The sequence below is a fragment of the Dipodomys merriami genome, unplaced genomic scaffold (assembly GCF_024711535.1).
Source record: "Dipodomys merriami isolate MVZ:Mamm:240054 unplaced genomic scaffold, mDipMer1.0.p SCAF_84, whole genome shotgun sequence".
NCBI classification, from domain to species: Eukaryota; Metazoa; Chordata; class Mammalia; order Rodentia; family Heteromyidae; genus Dipodomys; species Dipodomys merriami.
In genome coordinates, this window is record NW_027206446.1 from 2,735,667 (window position 1) to 2,760,933 (window position 25,267).

General features: G+C 42.2%; 1 protein-coding gene across 13 annotated transcripts in view; it reads right to left on the reverse strand.

Moving 5' to 3' along the window:
* The window catches only part of Sox5 (SRY-box transcription factor 5), an 857,426-nt gene that overhangs the window by 320,352 nt on the left and 511,807 nt on the right, over positions 1-25,267 (reverse strand). For 6 of the 13 annotated variants that reach the window (XM_070011780.1, XM_070011775.1, XM_070011786.1 and 3 more), the window contains exon 2: positions 1,205-1,436. The exons of 4 other annotated variants lie outside the window; for them this stretch is intronic. In XM_070011780.1, coding sequence (XP_069867881.1) covers positions 1,205-1,435 — 231 coding nt within the window. In that variant the 5' untranslated portion in view covers position 1,436. The remainder of the gene's footprint in view (positions 1-1,204; positions 1,437-25,267) is intronic. 3 more of the 13 variants (XM_070011787.1, XM_070011785.1, XM_070011784.1) reach the window with 1 other exon arrangement.

A 25,267-nucleotide genomic window follows, 5' to 3' on the forward strand; every position in this document is an offset into this window, starting at 1 on the left:
TCACTACCTCTTGCGTGGTAGCCAGGTACTCTACCACTTGAGCCATGTCTCTAGCCCCCTCTTCTTTTACTCGTATTTCACACAAGGTCTCATACTATTTTTTTCCCCAGACCACTCTTGGACTATGATTCTTCTTAGGTGTATCTTTCCTATTGCCGGGATTACAGGTGTGCCTTGATGGCCGCATCTAGTTCTTTTGAAGGTCGATCTTGCTGAGTTTGCGTGGGTTGGACTCAAACCACAATCCTCCTCTTTCCTGCCTTCCAAGTAGTTGGGATTGTAGGCATGAGCCACTGCACCTTGCCTGTTAAAATGTTCGGCGGGAATATTTAAATCTAATTCGGAAGTCAAAGTGTCATATCTATCACGTAGCTACTGGGAGCTATTCAATTCTCTTTTGTTGATTTAACTCTTCAGCAAGTAATTTAATAACAAGAATAAGTGGATATATTTCAGCACTGGGAATATTTAGGATATGTAATATTTTTCTGGAGGGGGAAAAATAATAAGATTTGACAGAACCAGTGTTGCAGAATAGCATGCAATGGGGAATCAGTGGATTGTTGAACAACAGCCTAGCCTGGGATTGATTTAGACACCACAATGAGTGCAGTCACATTAGGAAATCATAGTTACCATGACATATGATTTTGTACAAAACTCCAAGTGTGGAAAGGAACACGGAATGCAATCTGGAAGCCAAGCCAAAGGAAAACAAACAAACAAACAACCAAAAACAACCAAAGGCACTGACTGACCATGCTACCAATCATGACCTTAGGTTCACTTCCACTCTTGATCATAAACCTTTCAGTAGGAAGAGTATAGGGCATACTTCCATGCTGACTAATTTTAAAGATGTTCCTATGGCAAGTATTATATCTTCCATGGTTTAGACTCTCATGGAGTCATGTCTCCAACACAGGTTTGTTGGGTTGTTTTTTGAAGGAAAAAGAAAAGAGAACTAAAATAAATAAATAAATATATATATATATATATATATATATATATATAACATATATTTATTCCTTATTGGAACCCATTTCCTTCTCTACACACTGAGAAACTCTCTAGATACCACGAGTGAACTCTCGTCTATGGCTAGTCACCCATAATCGCACGGGCAAAGCATCAGGGGAGGAGGAGACGTAGTGGGAAAGTGAGGGGTGAGGTAGGCCCAGTGGACGCCCGGGAGGCAACCTACCATGCTACTGTGCTGAGGAGTGGGAGTTCGGGGGCCGCCCGTCTCGTGGGTCAGCAGAGGGACTGGCTGGAATTCCTCGGAGTGAGGCTGGGTGGGAAAACTCACATGTAAAGAAAGGTGAAAGGCTGGGGGCCCATCACTTTCCTCTTCCTCTACTTTCTGTCTGCTCGTCACCATGGCTACCTCTCCATCTGCTTCCCCATACGGAGAGGCTGGGCGCCTGGAAGACATCCTGGGAGGAACAAAAGAGGAGAAAATAATGAAACCTCCACATAAATCCTTAATGCCGTCATTGTGTAGTTAGGCCCCATTGTCACAGAAATGCCTTTTTTGTGCTCGCGGAGAGCAGGAAACTATCCAAATACCACCGCAAGGCACACACAATCAGAAACAATGGCCAAGCAGGTAGCAACGAACCCGGCTTGTTTGTTGTGAGAATAATACTCTAATATAGCACTCTCTTGTATCCTGGCTTCTTAAACAAGAGAATTCTCCTAAGAACGGTGGTGCATAATGAAAGAGCATTCCATTTTAAAGGAAAGGGGAGAGGGAAAAAAAAAATTACCCATCTAGTTTTACACTTTGATAGGCCTCCTTGAAGACAGAAGCCTTGATGAATTGCAAATACGGTGGGCACTTTAAAAGCACAGGCAATAATTCACATTTCCTTCATCAAAATAAATGAACTAAATGACTGGCCTCAGCACAAGTTGGCATCTTGTGAACTGTCCTACCACTGGGAAATGGGGAAATGGTGGCTCACAGCAAACCTCAGGCCTACCTCACAGAAAAGTTTTGGGATTTGTTTGAAGAGGAAGAATGGAATGAGTGTGACCCTTACTGCTACTCTTAAAACAATTGTGATTTTTCTTTCTCTTACCTTCATTATAACAGCCCATGAAATGCTCAGATTTGGATGCACAGTGACACTCCTTTACAACACTTTCAACGCAATGAAGCCATCCGAAGAAAGATGTTTGTTTGTTTGGATAAGCAAAGGCCTATATAAAAATGGGCTGAGATAACTGAGCAAGAATGAAGCATTTTCTTTTTATTTCACTGACTCAGATATTATCTGAGGTTAAAAAAAATGAATGGCAAGTATTTTTAGTTAAATAGAAACGTTCTTTTTCTCCTTTGTGAAGTTTTACATAGAAATGGAATCGAGTTGAAATATTTATTAAAAGAAAAGAAAACAACCTCTCTCGTAGCATTTACAGCTTGAGCTGACCTTGGAAACGCTGTATTTTTTGTTGTTGTTGTTTTTGTTCCATAAACAAAGAGGGTTTATAGAATCATCCATTCTTATTTGAGGCTGGAGGCAGGAAAGTATTCAGTCCCCAACACTTCCTTCACATATACCAGACTGAGAGGCAAAATGTCTTTCCAAGCAAATAATCCTAGATATTGTTGACTAATACCATTGTTCATGTGAGAAGTTTCAAAAGGAAATATTCCAAGACTGAAGGCAGCTGAGTAAGAAATAGTCAGACAGAAGGAAAAATGAGAGCTTTGGAAGGGAACAGACTCGGGTAAAGCACTGGCTTTCTGAAGAGAGATTCTCTCTTTCTCTCTTCCCTTCCCTCTCTTACTCCCTCCTCTCCTCCCCTCTTTTCCCTCTCCTTTTCTCTCCTCTCTCCTCTCCTCTCCTCTCCTCTCTTTTCTCCTCTCTTCCCTTCCTCCCCTTCCTCTCCTCCCCTTCCCTTCCCTCCCTTTCCTCCTCTCCTCTATTTCTTAAAATAAAAATTACCACTCCAAAATATGGAAAACATACTTTCTTCTAAGAGTTGACCTGTACACAGCCCCCCAGTAGAGAGAGGGCCCTGGTCATCAACGGGGATCAAACGTCTCCACAAGTGTTTAGACAAAGGTTCCCAGTAGAGATGTCGACTGGATTAGCAAGGAGAAGAGAAGAGAGTGGCCCCAGCTACCCACTGGCACTGTCTTCAGATGCGAGGGCCTTGAGCGTTGAATTTCAAATACTTTTAACTTCTGAATCTGCTGCCAAGGTCGGTTCTAAGTGCCATCTAACTTACGAGGAAGGGCTGAGGAAAGGGTCTGAGGTGAACAGACTCCATGGTTTTAGCTCAAAGTTGAGCTTATTCTTCCGAGTTTTCATCTCAATGGTTCTGGGATCCCAATCTGGGAATCCCTAAACATGAGCTGTTTACCTACTACTTTTCTGAGGTCCTAGCTGGAAACTTGACTCCCATTGGCAAGAAGAGATACCCAAAACACGCTTCAAACAGCTCAAGTCATAAGACCATTATTGGTTGGTTTCACCTGTAGCTTAAGGATAAGAAGATTATCCCTTTGCTATAATAAACCTGAATGTGTGTGGTTTGCGTGGGCCTGGCCATTCTTCCTGGAATTAATAAATTGGTACCCTGTGGTCTCGAATGTAATCCATCTCCCCTTGTCTGAAAACTGAGCTATAAACAACCGTCTCTGAGCCATCCAAGCAAAAAGGAGATCAGATAGCCTTTGCTAAGTCCATGTCCAGCTTGCCAATATCATCATTTCCGAGGGTATAGATGGGGACTTGCAGAAGAAGACATAACAGATCAGCCTCCGAGACTCCTCTCAAAATGACTGGCTGTCTCAATACATCAATTAATTCTAGATACAGCCGCATGAGCATTCTCAATATGTAATGTTTTACGGAGCAAAGAGCTTCAGGTCTAAAGCACACAACAACAACTAGCCCTGACGCCAGACGGCCACTGGTGAAAAGCCATCACTACAAGTTCACTTCAATTCCATTCCCAAAGCCAACTTGGAAGGTTCTTAATGTGCTGGATTTGAACGTGGTGGAGATTCAGCTAAAGGATTGCATGGAGATTCATTAAATCACTAAACATCAGAATAACTGTGGCTATGTTCTCGTCGTAGGCTACCAAGTTAGTAAAAAAAGGGGAAAAAATCAATCACCCGCCACTTATCTCTGGAGTGCTCCATCCGCCCACCACACTGGAGCATGAACAGTTACTGAACCATGGTGCTGTGCAAATACTGATAGCATGGAAGTGGAGATGTGGCTCCAGCACCAACCTTGAGAGTGCTGAATCCCGGAGTTCAAGCCCCAGGTCTAACATATATATGTGTGCGTGTTTTATATACGTATGGATGGATGGATATGTGTACATATACATGTACGTGTATATACATGTAGATACAAATGCATGTTTGTAACATGTTTGTATGTATACATGTTTGCACATATAAAATACATCTGTTATATATAATACTGATAACAAAACTATATATATATTAGTATTAAATAGATGATGGATAGATAGATGGATAGATAGATGGATAGATGGATGGATAGATGGATGGATAGATGGATAGATGGATGGATGGATAGATGGATGGACAGATAGATAGATAGATAGATAGATAGATAGATAGATAGATAGATAGATAGATAGATAGATAGATAGATAGATAGATAGATAGATAGATGGATGGATGGATAGATTGATAGATAGATCACCAATAACATTCTTGAAGTGTTGTCTAGACCCTAAAGTCTTCGGTCTCCCATCTTGGAGAGGTGCACAGCCAGTGGGAAGACCTCTGAGGTTCCTCCACCTTGTCCCTTGGCAGCTGCGTTCCTGGTCTCGGGGTTCCTGTCGCTCTCGGGCAGTGGGTAGAGCCCCTTGGTACCATTCGAGGCTCGAGGCTGAGACATATTCTAATCAATTCATTCACAGATTCATTTTGTCACTCCTGGGTGAAATGCTAGACCCACCGATGAATAAAACTCAAACTTAAAAAGCTGGCACAAGACAGACAAATGTCATTCAAGGTGCCATTCTGCTGCCTCGTGGAATGAAGACTAAGAACGGTGGTCTGCAACTCAAGGGTACGTGTGGCCAAGAACATGGTATCGAAAGAATGAAGGTCCAGCTCCGACCTCAGTACACGTTTACTGACCCCTATTCTGCACAAGATACTTGTTAAGGACTTCTTTTTTTCAACTGTCTGTTTCTCTGCTTGTAAGGAGTTTATGAACTGACGGAGGCGATTTTACATAAAAAGGGAAATAATCGTGAAAGACGGCTGAGGCCAAATGACATGGTAGCAAAAGTCCCCAGGCCTTGGACAGGGACGCAGAGCCTTCTGCAATACTTCAGCGAGTGTCTGACCAGTTGGGATGTGAAGGGAAAAGAAGGACAAATGGAAATCTTGGGATTAAAAAAAAAAAAAAAAGAAAATCTCCTGTCGGAAGCAATGATAGAAGCAGAGAGGCAGAAAATACATTTAGAAAGTGACGATAAATTTAGGGTCTGAGCTTACTTAGGAAGAAAGAGCAGATTGAGAAAGATGGATCCAGTCCCATCCCTAGTCTACTGCACGTCTGTGGCTAGTGAGTTACATGAATGAAAGAGCGCAGGAGCCTCCTTTTCTATGGGAACCAGCATGATTTAGGCAAGGAACTCCTCATTTTACTCTTCCCTGGAACCCTGCACCATCATGCTACTCCGGTCGAAACACAAGACAGTAATTTTAAGTCTCACGGATAATTCTTCTGCCGTGGTGGGTGGCACGCACCTGTAATGCCAGCACTTGGAAAGCCAGAGCAGGAAGATTGTGAGTTCTAGGCTTCAGCTAGGGCTATAGAGTGAGACCGTGTGCCAAAGCACAAGTCGACTATTGGTGGGAGGAGGGGGGTGGTTTGCTATCCACGGAAAGGTTCTCAGGGTCTTAGGATTCCACTGCTTGTGGAAAGCCTTCCATTTGTCTTGCACGTACACATGGGCAGGGCACGGGGGGACATCAGGACACTACCCTGCTGGCCACACATGGTGGTTATCTGAAGGGGTTTAGGAAAGACTGGACGCGACTGGTTCCCGAGGGTGTCAACACCGCCCACTGCTCGCCACTGATTCTGATGAGCTGTTCAAGCTGCTAATCACTGGAGGGATGGCAAGAGTCCCCACCCCGCCTCCCCAGATCCTGGGCTCCCAAGGTGGGCACTTCATCTGCCTTTCATGAGCAAATGGACTTTTCTGCAGGTTGCGACCCAGGGAAGGCTCTTGGACTATTCTACATCTTTTGCTGTGTTCAGCATAGTCATAAAAGATACCTTTTCTGACAAAAGTATCCTTCTCTCTCTTGAGAAAAGGAAGCATCAGGAAGATGCACTTCTGGCTTTAGCTTTCAGATGGGGGATGAGGCTAAGCTAAGAAATACAGGTGGCTTCAATACCCTAACAGAATGCCACGTTCCTCCCCCCCGGGCACCTAACAAGAAGAGACCCAAACCTGCCAGCTCCTGACCTTTAGAACTCCTGACCTGCACAAGTAAAAAGGAATAAGGGGTTGTGGAAGCCACTTACAGAACATGCGTGAAATTTTGTGACAGCACGTGGAAACTAATATACCCTGGATTCAAACACAGGTATTTCCCAGTTGGGGTCTTCTTCATCTGAAAGGCCCCAGGCAAGCATTTTCCTGCCTGTCTCACTGCATTTAGAGTTCTGCTCAAATGTCCTCAGGAAGGACTTTCTTGGTTCCTCCTCCTAAATGTCCACTTCTTGTCTGTCTCAGTCTTCATTGTCATTTATTAACAACACTGGACATTCTTCAGATTTACTTCTTTGTCTATTATCCATCTCTCCCAGTGTAAGATCCAGGCAAACACACTTATTTTTTTTGTTGTTGTTCAGAGCTATTTTACCTAGTCTTTAAAAATCTTCTGAGGGTAATAGTCTTTCAAAAGTATCTGTTCAATGAGGAGATAATACACCCAGCAACCTTTTGACTATGCACCAATCTCTAGAGAGCTCCAAGACTGAGTACCACAGGAGAATAGAGTATGCTTGGAACGTACCACACTAGTGTCACAGAAGAGCATATCCAGGGATCCTAGCATCTTTCTTTTTTAAGAATTTCAGTGCGAAGGATTTGGGAAGCCCCATTTATGTTTTTTAATTTTTTTTAAGGCATACATTTCTGTTGGAGGCAAAGATGATCAGAGTTAAGTAACTTTGGGTAAAAATTCTACATAGTTAATTATTAATAATCAACCTATTTACTACTCCAACCTTTAACAAAAATCTGCTTAAAGTATTGGTTGTAAGTATTCTCCAAAAGAGTGGCGTGTATCAAGTTCAATTCATTCTGCAGATGGAACAAATACAAATTCGGAGGCGGACAACACACCTGATTTTCCTGGCCGTTTCTTTCGAAAAAAATATACTCCTTCTCTATTTTAACCTTTGACATTTAACCTTATAGCTCCCAGATGAACAGTAATCTTAGGATGAGGTGCCTTCTACTGGTTATTCCCTTGGAACGGGTGTACTCTTTATTGTTAAGGTTCGCCGCTAGGTATTAAAATGACAAGAGGTACGTATCTAGAAGGAGAAAACACGATTTGTAATTTTTCTACAAGTCCTCCCCTTCTTACATAATGGAAGTGACTTGGCCCAACCCCAAACTGAGCCACGAACTCTTACACAAACAACTAAACATCCATTTCACCTGTGGCTTTGCCTCCATTGTTAATTATTTTTCCTCTTCCCACATGTAACCTATACATAGCATCAAGAATTATAACACAAGCACCTGAAAATAAATTTGGGAACCTATTATTTTAGTTACCCAATGACATGTCTCATTCTTGGTTGAGAGTCCAGTATACCAGTCATTTTTGACTATTTGCATCTACATCAACAAGATTAATGCTAAAAAATATGAATGCATAATAAACCATTTTCCAAATTTTCCTGTATTTCTTTCCCCAAATACTCTAATCCTTTTAGGTGAGTCAGATACAACTAATCATATGCTAGGCAAATTCCTAATGTATACTAGGCACTCAAGGTATTTTTTTAATGAATGAATGCAATAACTCTCTAACTCATGCATGGAAATCATCTTTATGTATGTAGAAATTGGTTTAAATGACCTTTCTGATTCAATGGTAAAGAACTCAAAAAGACCTATCTGAAGAACTCAAAAAGACCTATCTAAACTCATCCATTCAACTACCCAGTCCTTTAATTCATTGGCTTCAAAGTAGATAGTGAGGGCTGGGAAGGTGGCTCAGTGGTAGAGTGCTTGCCTTGCATGCAGGGGGCCCTGGGTTCGATTCCTCAGTACCACCTAAACAGAAAAGGCCGGAAGTGGTGCTGTGGCTCAAGTGGTAGAGAGCTAGCCTTGAGGGACAGCACCCAGGCCCAGAGATCAGACCCACAATTGACCAAAAAAAAAAAAAGTAGATAGTGAAAGATACCATGTTCCAGGTAAGGAGCAATATAATGAATAACCCAAGAAAGAATACTGTAAGATAGATGACTTTACAACTCTGAGCATGCTGGGGGTTAGATAAGAAGAGAGCTGAAGTCTCAGTAAAGACATCAGATAATGTTTTATTGAGGGGCGGTGTCCTCTAGCAGGAGGTAGCATCTTTAAGGGGAGGAGCCTAAGCAGGAGGTGTTTTCATCGTCAGGGGGTATGTTTTCCAGGAGATAGTTTAGGAATTCATCCATTCATTCATTCATTCATTCATTCATTCTTTTTCCACTCCCTTCTCTTTCCCCTCCCTGGTCACGAGGTGAATAGTTTTCCTCTTCCACACACATGCACACATTGATGAGCACTTAACCACGGGCCCAAAAGCAATAGGACCAACCAGTCATGAATGGGAACTTCCAAAACTGTGAGCCAAAAATACACCTTTTCTGTCTATAATTTAACATCTTAGCACAATATTCAAAGAGCCTACTACTTTTCTGGGACTTTGGGTGCTTTGAGGTTTTCTACTAGCAAGATGAATTGTCCGTGGCTCCTTCATAATGTATGGTTGTTGTAAAAAGGCTAATCAATATCAGGAATTTAAAAATCTATTGTCTGTTAAAGATCTACCCACCATTCACTCCTAGTGAATGAATTAAACCAACATTAGGCTTGAATGCAAATGCTTCGATTGAAATGAATGAGACAAACAACCATTCTATTTGATATGTCATCCAAATTATGCAAGCTTAGCAGATCACTTCATTAAAGAAAAATACATTTCATTACTCCACGAATTTCAATTATTCTGTTTATTTTTCTGCTTCATACTTTCCTTTTTTTCCCTCTTAAAGGTTTCAAACATTTTTTTTTCCTGGCTAGGATACTTCTACACCCATAAATCTATGTAAATTTCATTACCAAATCTGCTGCGTGTAAATAGAGTGTCAGAAAACTCTTTTACAAAATTGTTGTGTTTTTTTTTTCCAGTACCAACATTTTGAACTCAAGACCTCACATTTGCTCAAGGTGCTTGCTAGGCCAGTGTTTCGCTACCTGAACCGCTCCTCTAGCACAGTCTTTTTTCTGGTATAGATAAAATCGCATGAACTTTTCTGCCTGGGCAGGCTTTGAACACCATCTTCTGGACCTTAGCTTGAATAATACAGGCATTTCACACTCAGCTATGAGTTTTTTCTTTTCTTTTTTCATGTGTGTGTGTGTGTGTGCACGTACGTGTGCGTGCACACATACGCACGCGTGCACACGCACGCCATTCCTGGGGCTTTAAACTCAGGGCTTAGTGTTTCTTTTGTTTTGCTTTATTTGTTTTTGCTCAAGGCTGGCACTGAACCACTTAAGTCATGGCTCCACTTCCAGCTTTTTTTTTTTATGGTGATTAACTGGAGATGAGAATCTCCCAGACTTTCCTGCCTTGGGCTGGCTTTGAACCACAAACCTCACATCTCAGTCTCCTGAGTAGCTGATTTTTGCCTGTCTTGTAACTTCTGCATCACCCTCCGGTTCTTGTCTCTGCTAGGATCAATATTCTTATCCAATAGCTCTACTGAGCAGGAGCACACTGGAGGGCAAAGGCAGAGAGGTGCAGGGCTTGTCGTGGTGTATTAAGAATAGAAAATGAAAATATAAGGAAATCAGATAAGGATTATTGAGGGACAGAGATTTTTAGGAGGAAAAGAAGGAGAGGGAGGCTAGGAGGGTGATGGGGGTGAATATGTTTAACACACAGCAGATGCATGTTAAAAAAAAACTCACAATGAAACCACTTTGTGCACCAAGGATATGTTTATATCACACAGCACAGTAGATCGTATGGAAAACTGCCCAGAAATAGGGCACTACACATGATCACATACGGAAATACACTATGAAACACCTTCTTCTATGCCAGGTGCCAGTGACTCACACCTGTCATCCTAGCTATTCAGGAAGTCGAGATCTGGGGTTTGTGGTTCAAAGCCAGCCCAGGCAGGAAAGTCTCGGAGACTCGGTTCCAAATTACCACTCAAAACAACAACAACGAAAAAACAAATAAAACCAAACAAAAAAACCAGAAGTAGTCTGTGCCTCCAATGTGTTAGAGCACTAACCTTGAGCGAAAAAGCTCAGGGACAGTGCTCAGGCTCTGAGTTCAAGCCCCAGGAACAAGAAAGGAAAACAACAACAACAACAACAACAACAACAACAAACCTTTGTACAAAGACTATATGATAACTTACATGAAAAAATTGGTAAGGGAAAACTCAGAAGGTAACTTAATTGCTGCCAGTAATAAAGACACAACTTCTTCTTTATTAGGGGGGCATAGAATATTTCAGAAGTATAGTGATTTAATGAGTCGAAAGTAAGAAGTATTAATAAGACCATTTTTTTAGTTTTGTTTTGTAAACAAGGCAGAAAGCAATTACAAACAGTATGTGGCAGCAAAGTTGAATTTTGCAGCAATTTAGAATTCAAAATTTGATTTTTCTGTTTCACTAATCATTGTAAACCACTGAAATTTTTACTCTAAATTTAGGCTATGTCTTATTGGCAGAGGGCCCCCAGAAATTTTTCTAAATAAGATTGCTTCATTATGAGTAATAGAATAGCTGGATGGCAGAGCCAGAATTCATCTGAACGACATCTGCCAGTTGCAATTTCTTATCTTCAAATTTTATTCTATTAGTTGTAAATTAATTCACACTAAATGCCTAAAACAATAAATACGAAGTACATAAAGCATTAAAGCTGTAAGAGTCATTCTGTAACATGTGAATACTTAGAAAAGATGCTAGAGCTCATTCATGCTGTGTAAGGTGTCAAAGGTGTCACTTGCCTGAAATAAGAGGCCAGAAATACACTAATGGAATTTTAGAGACTTGAACAAAAGTATTCAAACTTTTCTAGTGATGTATGAGAGGAAAAACATAAGCAGCTAGGGCCGTGAGCTCTTTCCACCCGAAAGATGGCTGAAAAATCACCTTGCCTTTAATGATCAATAATTGTTGCAATTTTACTTCCTTTCCTCAGGAATAGAAAGACCTCTTTTGAGTGACAAGACGTGTAATTAAGTTATCTCTCTAATCCCAAATTGTCCTCCATTTCAATGGATCACCTCAGAGGAAAAACAGGACAGAGATGACGAAAACCTTTAAATACTGGAGGTAAAAATGTCCTGAAAGGAGTTGTACAGGAAGAGGGACCCAGGGTCTGCGCTGGGAGAGAAAACAACGTGAGCCAGCCAGCAAATGGCCATTTGTTGTTAAATGTCTGCCATTCATTCACAAACAGCACCTCCTCACCCACGTAAGGGTTAAAAATGTCAAAGACCTTTTGTGCTGATTATTAATCAAAACAAAAACAAAACCAGTGGGACTCATTTCACGTTAAAAACCAAAACACCAAGAACAACACCAAACTATGGTTGGCAATCTTGTTATTTATAGTTCCAGAGAGTAATGCTGCTAGGTAAGACTCTCCACAGCCCTGCCTTTTCAGACAGTTCACAGGGCCCCGGATGCAGGGGGCGGGATTTACATTGTACATCGGAGTTGTGACTGGACTAAACTTCTCTCCCCTTTTTCTCAAGGGAAGCATTGTTCTGGCCTTTCTATAACCCGAGGCTTGACAGCGCCAGACTCCAGTCCTATGGCTGGTCTCTGAGTCAGCCTGCCAGCCTGCACCTCCTGACTTTCCCCAGATGCTTGACTCCTTGTATGTCAGGAGCCCAGGGCAGGTGATGCTACCTACCTACCCTACTTGTGGGGGGTGGGGGGGCAGCGGGGTTGCAGGAAGAATCAAGGGGATTAGCAAAAAGATCTGTCTCTTCCAGGATAAATCTTCATCCAAGGCAGCCTAAACAAAACTCTCCTAAGCTACTCCACAGAACCATTTCTTAACCCTTAAGTTAAGAGAAGGAATAATTTGATAAACAAGTGGCTGTGTGATTTGGGGGGGGGTGTGGTTAAGGAAATAATGACAATCTTAACAATCTGAGGCCTTTTTAGGTTTTTTTTCCCCCCCAAGCCATATGGTGGCCATATGTAGAAACTTCAGGAGCCCAGCTATTGGACCAGCAGTAAAGGATGCTGTGTCGGATACTTGCCTATTTTCAAGATCTCTATGAAGGTGTCTTTGAACACTGCCTGCAGACTCGCCAAAATGGTCTCTCTCTCTCTATCAGAATGACTGCTGTTTCAGAGAGATGAATTCAGTGTCTACTGTTTTATATTTGACCCAACTTGTCAAAGGAATCTGAGAGATATTTGTATCATGTGTTATATAGCACCAGAAATGGTCACAGGGGATATTGGGAGGAAGAGGACGAGGAGGAAGAAAAGAAGGAAGAGGGAGTTTTACTATCTAATGACATGTTAGTAGGCATTAATATCCTTTTTAAAAAAAAATGGAACCACACTATCAAAGCTTGGACCACATCACATACACATAATTATAATCAGATACTCAGATGCCCTTTACCATATAATTCTAAACTATTTGGTTAAAAGTTTTGTACAGTTCAAAGCAAAAAACAAAAAAAGAGAGAGAAATAGACACAAATTCCTTCCTACATGCTAACCCCATGAAAAGAGAAACCAAGATATGTAATTTTTAAATTACGTATGTAATTTTTAAAACGTTATTCCCATGGAGAGTAAGGTTAATCTCTTTTAAAATGCCCCTCAAGGGAAAAAAATGGAGGGGGTAACAATGTTCAAGAGGAAGTGTACTCATTACCTCACTCATGTAACTGTAACCCTCTGTATAGTATCTTTACAATAAAAAAATTAAAAAAAAATGCCCCTCAATATATTTCATGTGATCTTCATGCAGGAGAAATTTGTTCATTTCTACCTGTAGTCATCTCTGCACCACATTTATAATAACGTATAAAAGAGTTCAACAGCTGGGCGCCGGTGGCTCATACCTGTCATCCTAGCTACTCAGGAGGCTGAGATCTGAGGATCACGGTTCAAAGCCGGCCCAGGGAAGGAAGCTCCGTGAGATTCTGATCTCCAACAAACCACCAGAAAACCGGAAGTGGTGCTGTGGCTCAAGTGGTAGAGCGCTCGCCTTGAGCTGAAGAGCAACATGAAGCGTCCTGTGCCCTGACTTATCTATGCGTCACCTTCATCATGAGAATGACAAAGTTGTAAACTCTCTTTGTGCTTGTTTTAATGATCCGACCCTGTTCAGGACTTCACAGATACTGCCGTGGCGAAACCACAAATAGGAGATAGAAGGTATTGTTCCAGACGGGCATCCCTGAGCGCTCATTCGGAGCCTCCTCTCCAGGCCTGCTCCCCTCTGCTGGCCCCCCACCTCTCCTCCCCCCTCCCCCCTCCCTCCCCACGCCCATCCCTGGCAAAGTCCGAATGCATAACCAATCGTTCCGTCATCAAAAGTGACGATGAACACCTTGAAATAAAATCTGTGGCAGGTTGTATTTATTTGAGATCTAACCATGAGGCCAAACATAACGAAGTAACCAGTCTAGTCTTTATGTCTTTTGTTTGCAGAGGTCATTGTGAAATGAAGCAAGTGAAGTGGTCTAAAGCAACGCTCTAGAGAATCTCCCCACTCCAGCAGGAATGAGAGGAACAAGAAGGCTCACAGGGAAAACCAGTGCTCCACCACAGAGGCAGATCCGTGGAAAACTCACCCGCATCCAGGGAAGAGAAGTATGATGATTCCAGGAACCCTGGTGGAAATGCTTAGATGCTACTGAATTCCAGCCGCATGGAGGGGCCTGGCCCTTCCTTTCCATGCCCCACAGAGGCCAAGTGGACAAAGTAGAAAATGCTTGTGTGATGTTCAGAAGAGATACCGAGGACACCAGAGTGGGCGGGCTTTTCTAGAAAGGGTGCTTCTGATGCTGCCACACACACAGGACAGGAATCAATGTTTGGAATTATTTTGTAATGATAGAAGGGGAGGAGGGGAGGAAGAGAAGGAGAAGGAGGGGGAGGAGGAGGTGGAGATGGAAGAGGAAGAGAAGGAGATGAAAGAGGAGGAGGAGAAGGAGGGGGAGGAGGAGAGGAGGAGGAGGAGAAAGTGGAAGAGGAAGAAGAGGAGGGGGAGGAAGAGAACAGAAAGAGGAGGTAAAAGAGGAAGAGTACAGGGGAGAAGAACAGGAAGAGGAGGAGAAGAGGAAGAAGAAAAAGGAGAAGGAAAAAAGAAGTGGAGGAGGAAGAGGAGGAGGAAGAAGCAGGGGAAGAGAATAGGGAGGAAAAGAGGAGGAGGAAAAGGAGGAGGAAGAGCAGGTGCAGGAGGAGGAGGAAGAGGGGAGGAGAGGAAGAGACAAAGGAGGAGAGGAGGAGGAGGAGGAGGAGGAGGAGAGGAGGAGGAGGAGGAGAGGAGGAGAAGAAGGAGGAGGAGGAGGAGGAGGAGGAGGAGGAGGAGGAAGAGGAGGAGGAGGAGGAGCAGCAGCAGCAGCAGCAGCAGCAGCAGCAGGAGCAGCAGCAGCAGCAGCAGCAGCAATATTACGGACACAGTGCCAGAGACCATCAGCATCTCTGGACCCGGGACCCGCAGGGCAGAGCTGTGGCCCATGCCTTGCGTAGACTGAACCTCTTCCTGGGGTCCTTGCATGCCCAGACTCCTTGGCCTTGACACGTACGATTGAAGTCCATAAGCGCCATTAGTTTCCTAGCTTGACCTCTAACCTCATCTTTGTGGGAACTGTTGACCTTCTGCCTCCATCAGCCTTTCTGGCTTTCACACGCTCCCTGTTGTTGCAGGGGAGGACACATTTAAAAACCATCCCCAGGTAGATAGGACAGGACCCCTCTCTACAGGTGGGTAAGAGCTGTCAAAGACTACGGATGAATCCTCCAAGGTTATGGTATAGACCTGAAGAGAAGAAAACGCCCACCACAGTATGGAAAGTACGCCTCACAGTCAGCGATCCAATTCCCACTCGCGTATTCAGTTACTTTCGTGCCACTCATGGGGCTTGAACTCAGGGCCCCGGCTTCTGTTGCTCAAGGTGGGCGCTTTACCACCTGAGCCAGAGCTCCACTTCTGACCAAGTGGTGGTTTGTTGGCGATAAGAGTCTCTTGGGCTTTCCTGTCTGGGCTGGCTTCAAACCGCAGGCCTCAGATCTCAGCCTCCCGAGTAGCTAGGATGACAGGCGTGAGCCCCCAGAGCTGGCTATATACATACAGTGCCAGCTGTATACATATAATTATATAATATACATAGGATATATATTTATATTATACATTATATATAATTATGGATATTATGTCCATACACATAAATCATTTGATACAAAATTTCCCTTCATGCTTCCTCCTTTCAATTGGTTCTAAGAATAAGTACACCTACCAGAGAAGACCTCCAATACTCTGTTGTCATAACAGACATATCAAAATTGAGACATGACTGAGTTCATTCCTATGATTTGTTAACATACAAGTGAGAACTGTTTTCTTACTTTGGGGGCGGGGAGAGTTGGTCACACCAAACCCATCTACTCAGAACACAACAAATTCTTTGGGTACAAAAAGTAAGAAACTAAGAACACCCCTGCCCCTGCAAAAAAAGATACAGGGTGTTCACTCTCTAATTGCCACACGAACCCCAGCAGAGCAATGCCGTGTTGCTCCCTGTGCACTTTATAGGAATTCCGTCTGCCATCTTTTCCTCCAGAGCTGAACAAAGGCCAGCTGTGTAAACCAGGCCTGTCACAGCACCCGGGTGAGGGATGGGGACAGCCCAGGAGGGAGGGGTGGGTCCTGACCAGGCTCTGAGCAGAGGAGGATAAAGGACCCTTGACGGAGAAAGTCATCATCCCTCGCTGTTTTCTTGCCTTTTTTTTCCCTTCCTAACCTCATTACCACATGCGCCCCCCACAGCGCAAACACCCCCCATTCAGTCTCCCACCACTGAAAGGCCTCGGTGTTCCCAAAGCCCAAGAATTGTCCCCAGTCTCTCACGCACTCGACTTTTTATTTATTTGTTGTTTTGGGTTTTTTTTCTTTATTTATATGGAAGAATGATCCTTAAAAAAATACTTTTTTTCTTTTTTTAATAAGTTTTTTTACTGTGAAAAGACTGTACAGAGGGCTCACAGATACACGAGCAAGGTAATGAGCCCATTTCTTATCAAGGATTATTGCCTCCTCCTTTTTCTTTTCTCCAAAAAAACTTAAACTATGCATCTCTTCTCCCAGACATGGTATCTCCCCTCCCCCTCCCTCCAAAACTTTTTTTAAATAAATGTACTTGCTCTGGGTCTCCTTTTCCCCAAATCCACGGGCTTTAAATGCGAAGATGTTCCATGTGCTTGGGACTCTAGAAACGTGATGCTGCTTGTGAAATTTATGGGGGGGGGGATGATTGCCTGGATGAGGGATTAGCATGCGCCTACCTTTAATTACATTTTTATTATCTTTAAGTAGTTGTCCACAGGAGCTGCCATTTGACAAAGCAGTGCATTGGCACGATGGATCTTGACCCTTCTCACCCGTCGCTCCCCTACCTTCCCCTGCCCCCACTGTTTTTAAATTTTGTAGGAAAGACATTGAAGTTTTGACTGCATTACCCCCGCCCCAAGTCTTTTCGTTGTCTCTCCCTTTCCCCTTGACCCTATCCTACCCCTTTCAAGTACTGTTTATTTTGCCTTGCTAAGTAATTCCACTGTTTGAGGTGTCCCTTTAATCTCCTGGATTTCAGTTACTGTATCTGTTTACACTTGCATGCCACACAAGGGATTTATTAATATATTTATAAACGAATTCTAGGTTCCACGTATGAGAGAGAACATGGATTGTTTCTTCTGAGCCTGACTAACTTCACTGAAGAGCATTTCTCTCAGGTCCGATTTCTTCAGCAAGATTCTGGGGGGGAATCTCACCTGCAATCCTAGCTACTCAGGAGGCTGCGATCTGAGGGTGGAAGTTCGAAGCCAGCCTGGGCAGGAAAGTCCTAAACTTTCAATTACAATGAACCAGCAAAAAAAGAAAGAAAGAAAAAAAAGTACCAGAAGCGGAACTGTGACTAAAGTGGTAGAGTGCCAGCTTTGAACAAAAATAATAAAGTTAAGAGCTCCAGGAGCAGCACAAAAAAATACCAAACAAACCAATAAAAAAGAATGTGTTTCTTGTAGAATATGTGCTACCAAATGTTAGACACAATGCTGCAATCTGAAGGGAAAACTGGGCTGAATTAATGAATCCTTTCAAAAATCCTCCTTCTTAGGTGTCCAGAAGCATCTAGCCACGAGTGGAATTCTCCTGTTCAAATGTTCCTTCTGACGTTCCATGTGGGTGTCCCCACAAAGGCTGTCTCCATGTCTGTCCTGGTTAAAGTGAACCAAACACATTCAATATGGAAGGAAGCGCGGGACTGGACCGCCATTTCTCTATAGAAGACGTGCATCATGGGCAGCGGGCTGGGCTTCAGGGAGGCTCCTAAGGCTGGGACAAATATTTGAACATTATTAAATCCTCTATTTACCTACAGCCTGCCCTGGCTAGAGTGGAAGTCTTCTTTATATTGTCTTGTTAATGACCTTAAAGGGATTATGTGTTTAGATGTGGGGTAAAACCAGACTCCTTCGCCAGTCTGTAGACTTTTCTATTCAACACAAGAATGCAGGGCTACTGTGGAAGACAGAGTTTGCTCAGAGTAAACGGCCGGCCAGCCATGCCTCCAAACCCCACCTCAACCCACATGCCAGTGTGGTACCGGCAGCAACAGCCGCTGGCATGCCAACTTGCCGGGGTGGCATTTCACCTGAGATATGATGGAGAAAAATCACTTGTAATAGTTCTTATGACACGAATTGAGCATCTCAGAGTATGTAAACATCCCTCCCAGGGTCATACTCAAATGATCACGCTTCATCATACCAAGGTAACATCGGAGGAATTACACACACACACACACACACACACACACACACACACACACACACACACACACACACACACACACACACTCTTACTCTATTGCAAAAGGAAGCAGTGTCTACATTCTCACTTAACTCCTCAGAAGTGTGAGTGCATAATCGGATTACCATTTACACAACCCAGCAATACATTATTTAAAAACAAATAAAGGTAGCTGGCATCCACCTAGTGCTTTTAAAATATACGCCTAAGCTATACAGCCTGGAGGATTGAAATCACAAGCCAACTAGGCTGGCAGGGGGCAAAGAAAAAAAGTCTAGAAACTCCATGACCAAAATAATCAGCACAAAGCATAGGTTGTGGAGAGCTGGCTGAGCAAGTGTGCGGCCAGGAGTTCAAAGCCTAGGACCGCCAAATAAACAAACAAGCAACACGTGAATAAATGAATAGATACAACTGAACCATTTGGGGGAAATTTAAAGAAAATCTGTTTAAAAATACTTATTAAATATCAACCACAAGTCTCCTCGATTGCCATATAATCCCCCAGAGATTTTATGTATTGGGTAGCATGTCTTCCCAGTTGACAAGCTCTTTTGCACAGGCCAATCAGTGGACTCTTAACACCTGTGCAAACTTACTCTAGCCTATCTGCTTTTCTTCCACCTCTTTGCATTCTTATTATTTCACACAAGCTATGGATAAAAGCTCTCGATGATGCAAATCCCTCTGGAAATATATCTGAAAATCATATGGCTCACGGCCTCTTGCAAACAGCATTAAGAGCAATTGTATTGGGAGAGAAACTCCAAGATGGCTTTGAGCTCCTATTTACATGGTTTGGTTTACAGAGAGATGAGAGACTCCCAACGGCCATGAATACGCCCGTCTCGGTGCAACATGCTTTAAGTTATTATATCACTAGTCTTATTTCTGGTTATCAGAACAGCTCTCTACTGAATCATAAACATAAACAGAAGAAAGAGCTAACACTGTGAGCCACTTTGAAGGAAGGGCGGGAGAGTACATGCTTCGACACCGTGTCAAGCAACGCTTTGCTAGATTTAATACTTAAAGCTTAAGGAACAGAAGGAAAAAAATAGGTAAGTTGACTTCATTTTTTTTATTATTATTTTTTAAAAGAACACCACCAGTGGCTCATGCCTGTAAGCTTGGCTACTCAGGCAGCGGAGAGATGGAGGATAATGGTTCACAGGTCACCTGATTCCAGCTGGAACGTAACCGTGTAAAAGCTGAGCAGCCTGGGCATGCATGGATGGGACTGGGCCTGTGATGCTCGCTATTCCGCAGGGTGAGATCCGCAGGGTCGCAGTGGGAAAGCTAGCCTGGGAGGGGAGGTTAGCTAGCAAAAAGCCGGAAGCGGGGGCATGACAAGCGGTGGAGCATCAGCCTTGACTAAAAGGAGAAGGGACGCCACCCAGGCCCTGAGCTCCGGCCTGCCCCAGGACTGGCACGTTCAAACAAGTGCTGGGCCGGAGTGCGGGTCCAGCTGGGAGCGTGGAAGACTCCCCAGGCAGGTGTGCAAAGGCCCTAACTTCACACTCCAGAAAGTGGCCAACATGACACTAAGATGGAAATGATCCCCAAAGGAAGGGGGCGGGGGAAACACGGGCAAATGCTACACCTGCTAAGCGACTTGCATCTAGAACATAGAAAGAATTATGATCACTAATAAATGGGCATATATAGTATATAAAGGGTTATTCTACAAATCCTAAGATATACAATCCATTATTATTATTATTATTATTATTATTATTTTGGTCAGGGCCTGGGCACTGTCTTGTACTCAAGGCTAGCACCCTATCACTTTGAGCCACAGCTCTGCTTCTGCTTTTCTGGTGGTTCATTGGAGTCTCATGGACTTTCCTGCCCAGGTTGGCTTTGAACTGTGATCCTCCAGATCTCAGCCTCCTGGGTAGCTGGGATGACAGGTGTGACCCACTGGTGTCCTTCTCAATCCATTATTTTTAAGTGCAAAGGATCTGAGTAGGTATTTCTCTGAATAAGATAAAGAAATAGCCACTGATCAAGTAAGCTACAGTTTGACACCCCAAACTATAAGATCTCACTTCATAACCATTCTGGGTGGCTCAAATATAAAAACCCACAGTAAAAAAAATGTTGGAGAGTAGATGGAGACACTGGGACCATAAATTGTGTAAATAAAGTGCTGTAGCCACTTTGACAAACAGCTTGCAATTTCTATTTTAAAAAAAGTTCGATATAGAGTTGCCTTAGGACCCAGAGATTCTCTCCTAGGTAAATACTCAAGAGAAATAAAAACATAAGCCTATACAAAATTTGTAAAAAAAAATTTTTTTTAAAAAGGAAAAAAGAACACTATTAGCAAAAAAGCAAAATATAGAACCAGTCTACATAGGTAACAAATGATGGATGGAAAACGGGATGTGATACACATACACTGAAGGATTATTTGGTGGTAAGTAGGAATGAAAGACTGACACATGATGTAACACAGGGAAGTCTATAAAGTTTCAGGTTGTATGAAAGAACCTATGTACACAAACCCACATTATGAAGTGTCCAGGACACGTAAACTTACAGAGAAACCAAGCAGAATTCGGTTGTTTAGGAGAAGGAAAAGGGGAATGGCTGCAAATTGGCACAAGATTTCTTTCTTGCGTTTCTGTGCCAGTATGGGGACTTGAACACAGAGCCTTGTGCTCTTGAATTAGCTTCTTCACTTACGTCTGGCGCTCTACCACAAAATCAGGGTGAGTGATATCTACTAAAGCAAGAAAAATTATTTTCTTGTGAAATTGTTAAAGTTGTGAAAAATTCTTATTGGGTGTGTGTGTGTGTGTGTGTGTGTGTGTGTGTGTGTGTGTGTGTGTGTGTGTGTGTGTAAAATTCTTATTGGGTGTGTGTGTGTGTGTGTGTGTGTGTGTGTGTGTGTGTGTGTGTGTGTGTGTGTGTGTGTGTGTGTGTGTGTGTGTGTGTGTGTGTGTGTGTGTGTGTGTGTGTGCCAGTTCTGAGGCTTAAACTCAGGGCCTGGGTGTTGTCCCTGAGCTTTTTTGCTTAAGACTGGTGCTCTCCTACTTGAATCATAGCTCCACTTTTGGCTTTGTTTGCTGTTTCATTGGAGATAAGAGTCTGGGCTGGTTTTGAACCATCATCTTCAGATCACAACCCTCCTGAGTAGCTAGGATTACAGATTTGAGCCTTCAGTACACAATTACAAGATTTCTTTAAGAATGAGGAAAACATTCTAAATTGAGACTGTAGTAATGCCTATGTCATTCTAAATATAGTAAAAAAAAATAGGTTACATTTCACACTAACTTGATAAACTTCAAGGTATGTGAATTATAACACAAAGACATTATATTAAAATAAAAAGACATCTGTTTTTGTAAAACCTTCACTGTGTTTTCAGTACCTAGATCTGAGATGTTACAAAGGTTAATGAAAATTTCCTGATTAAGAAAACAGCTGAACTAGACTTTAAAAGGTAGATTGGTCCCCACATATAGTGAATTTAGACCAATGGTTAAACACAGTCTGAAGATATTAAATGGAAGTTTCCAGAAATAGCTCATAAATTCACGGCTGTGATTCAGTCTCTCTTGTTATGTCCATCCTGACAACACATAGATCATCCCTCCTCAAGCAGGTTCATGGTGTAGACATTATCTGACCAGTATTCACTTAGGAGCCATCCAGGTCACCAGATGGCTTGCCGTGCTTTCTCAGAGTTCACCTTCAAGTTCTCTTTGTAGAGTAGCTTAATGCACTGCCACAATGCCTAACACAATTCACTTCTCTTCATCCTGCGAGTCCCAGCTTCTATCTCCTATGAACCCAGGAAGAAGGTAAGTAAATCGGTAGACACTCTGAGAAGCAGACAGAGTCCTTGTTCTCGTGACTGGTATGTGGTCATTTCTCTGTTCTGTTATTATTGTAGCTGATTTAAATGTTAAAATTATCTATCTTAGGTATGCACCAGTGAGGGAAATCACTTAGTAGTTGTGGGCTTCAGTACTGTTGGTGCCACTGGGGGGTATTAGGATGCATCTTCTACGGTATCCCCACATTTTTACCACTGAAATCAGAACATCATCTTATGAACATAAATACATGACTTAAGTACATGACTTCAAGCTGATTTTTGTGTGATGGCTCAGAGTTGTAATCCTGGCATTATGGAAGGCTGAGTAAGCAAGACCAAAGTTCAAGGTAGAACCAAAGTACTTGATCTCAAGAGTAACATCCAAAAACTACTTTTTTCCCAAAATTTAAATATTCATATGTCTCATTTTTATTACTTTTGTTTGAATATAAGCAGTTAGTAGACACATTATAAACAGACCTATGCTTGGTAAATATTCATTTTGGATCTTCTAACTTTTCTCATTTCTTTTCTTTTTAAATGACCTTCTTTGCAATGTCATTTTTGGTACCTACAAGACACAAATATTTTAGAGGAGACATTTTACAGATTTACAATGGTGGCATGCCCAGAGTAGTTGTTCCTTTACGACTTATTCCCAGTGGTAGACGAAGAACTTTTATTGCAATTTTTAATAATTGTTTTTATTTAAGAAAAGGAATTTCACACAGATAGACAAATATAATTCAGTCTGGGGCAGCGTGTTACCATAAGTAACACCTTCAGAAGGTAATAGCTTTTACCTTTTCAAGGAAACTAGTTTAAAAAAACACAACTCTTGTAAACACTTTCTGCATAATCTCTGAAATAATTATTAGCTGTTAATATGCTTCCTCCATCTCTAGAGGTATAAGTTAATGTGTACTCTGTGAAATGATGTATTGTTGATAGTAGCTATACGGTTAGTTCTAAAAGAAAAACTTCTTTCAAGTTACAGAGGAAAGCCTGAAAGGGCGAACCAACATTGTTTTAATTTTTTAACCAAGCGATCTGTTTATAAATACATTCTCATCATTATCAAAGGAGGAGACAATCTTCAATTATTAATGATCCACCATATACTCCAAGATGTACTCCACTTATTACAGCAGTTATAATTATATTAGTGCAATTCAAAATTGGCTTAATTAAATAGATACTGAACTTTAAATAAAACCCTTTAAACGAATTCAGAAATCAGGATTTCCTTAAGGTCTATTAAGAAGCAAGCATTTCAATTTGTGTTTCATGAGAATAATTTAAATTCTTAACCATGATGGAGAAGGAAGACATGAATTAGAGGCCCAGATTTTTCAAGTAGTAACAATAACCCTAAAATGCATCAATGGGAACAGAACTTCATTCCTATAGACCCAGATAGAAAAGAACTCAACTGCTATTGAAGCTGCTGATGAATTCTTTTAAGCTTCTGAGTAAATCGTTCACATTTATTTATTCTCTGTCCCCTCAAATTTAGCAGCGGTTTTGTACGACGGTGAGTAATGTACTTGGCAATTCTAGAATTAAATATGAAAACTCACATCTCTGAGCCTCTCTCCTTCTCTGAAATCCACGTAATCAACTTTTATCTGGGAGACATTTCTTAAACACAACCAAAGGGCGTGTCCTATGGGCCTGTGAGTGCTCTGTATGCCACAATGCGACTGGAATTTTGGTCTAACGCTGCATCTACTTTACCTCTTTGCGTCCCTACATACCTCATGGAGGAAATATTACTATTACAGTATATATGGATTTTTAAGGGGAGCCAATAGCACTGCTATCTGTCTGTTTATTTGGAATCGAAGTGAATCTCATTCAAACCACTCAGCTATAAAACAGATTTAAGGTTAGGATCTGAAATGCTCTAATTAGCTATCAGAAGCCATCTGTGTTTGTAGCATTGGCCCTTGGGGGGAGGGAGTTATTTTAATATTTCCATATAGCCGAAGTGGTTTTTTTGGTGCAAAAAAAGTAAGACAAGTCTGACAGGGCAAGGAGCTATGATTTCTGGTCTTACTGGGGAAAGTAAGTAAGTAATTCTCACAGGGCTGTGCAGAATTTGGGACCCTCACATAATATCAGGTTCAAGCGAAGTTAAATTACTCCACTCTGCTGGTAGTTGAAATTCTACCACCAAAGCACCAAAACCTCATTGCGAGGGATTCAGAGTACGGTTATTTGCTGCATGACATTTACTGCCAAACAACTTATATAAAATAGATTTCCACCATCTGCTTCTTTAGGAGGAGCTGAGTCTCCCTAAGACAAAGGAGACGGAGACACATTATTATAAAATTCACTCATTGTGAAACTCTTGTTAGAATCTGCTAGTCACAGAAAGTTTCTCCACTCGGTGTGAAGGACCTTAGACTTCCAGACATCAACATGAGTTCCTATGGTACAGGAAAAATGTGAATCACAGGTGGACTGCAGTAACTTGAAGAGGGGGGAAAAATCACAAACTCTCACTGTGGTTTAGATTGATACTTGGCATCTGAGGGCCATAAAGGAAAACAACAACAAGAACAACAACAAGAACAACAAAAACATGGGATAGTTCACCAGAAGGGAAAAAAAAATCAAGCTATCACAAACTATAAGAATTAAGAACACACACACACACACACACACACACACACACACACACACACACACACACACACACACACACACACACACACACACACACACACACACACACACACACACACACACACACACACACACACACACTACAAATGACCAGCTATGGTGGTTCATGCCTGTATTCTCAGCTACACAGGAGAAGGAGACAAAAGAATCATGGTTTAAGACTATCCCAAGAAGAAAATAGGATATCCTATCTGGAAGATATTAAACACAGAAAAGGATGGTGGGTGTGTTTCAAGTGGAAGTGTGAATCCTTATTTCCAGACCTATACCACACACACCGAGATTTCCCTTTCCATGTCACTGCTGAGCTAGGGAAACAGTTGATTTCAACTCTCTCTCTCTCTCTCTCTCTCTCTCTCTCTCTCTCTCTCTCTCTCTCTCTCTCTC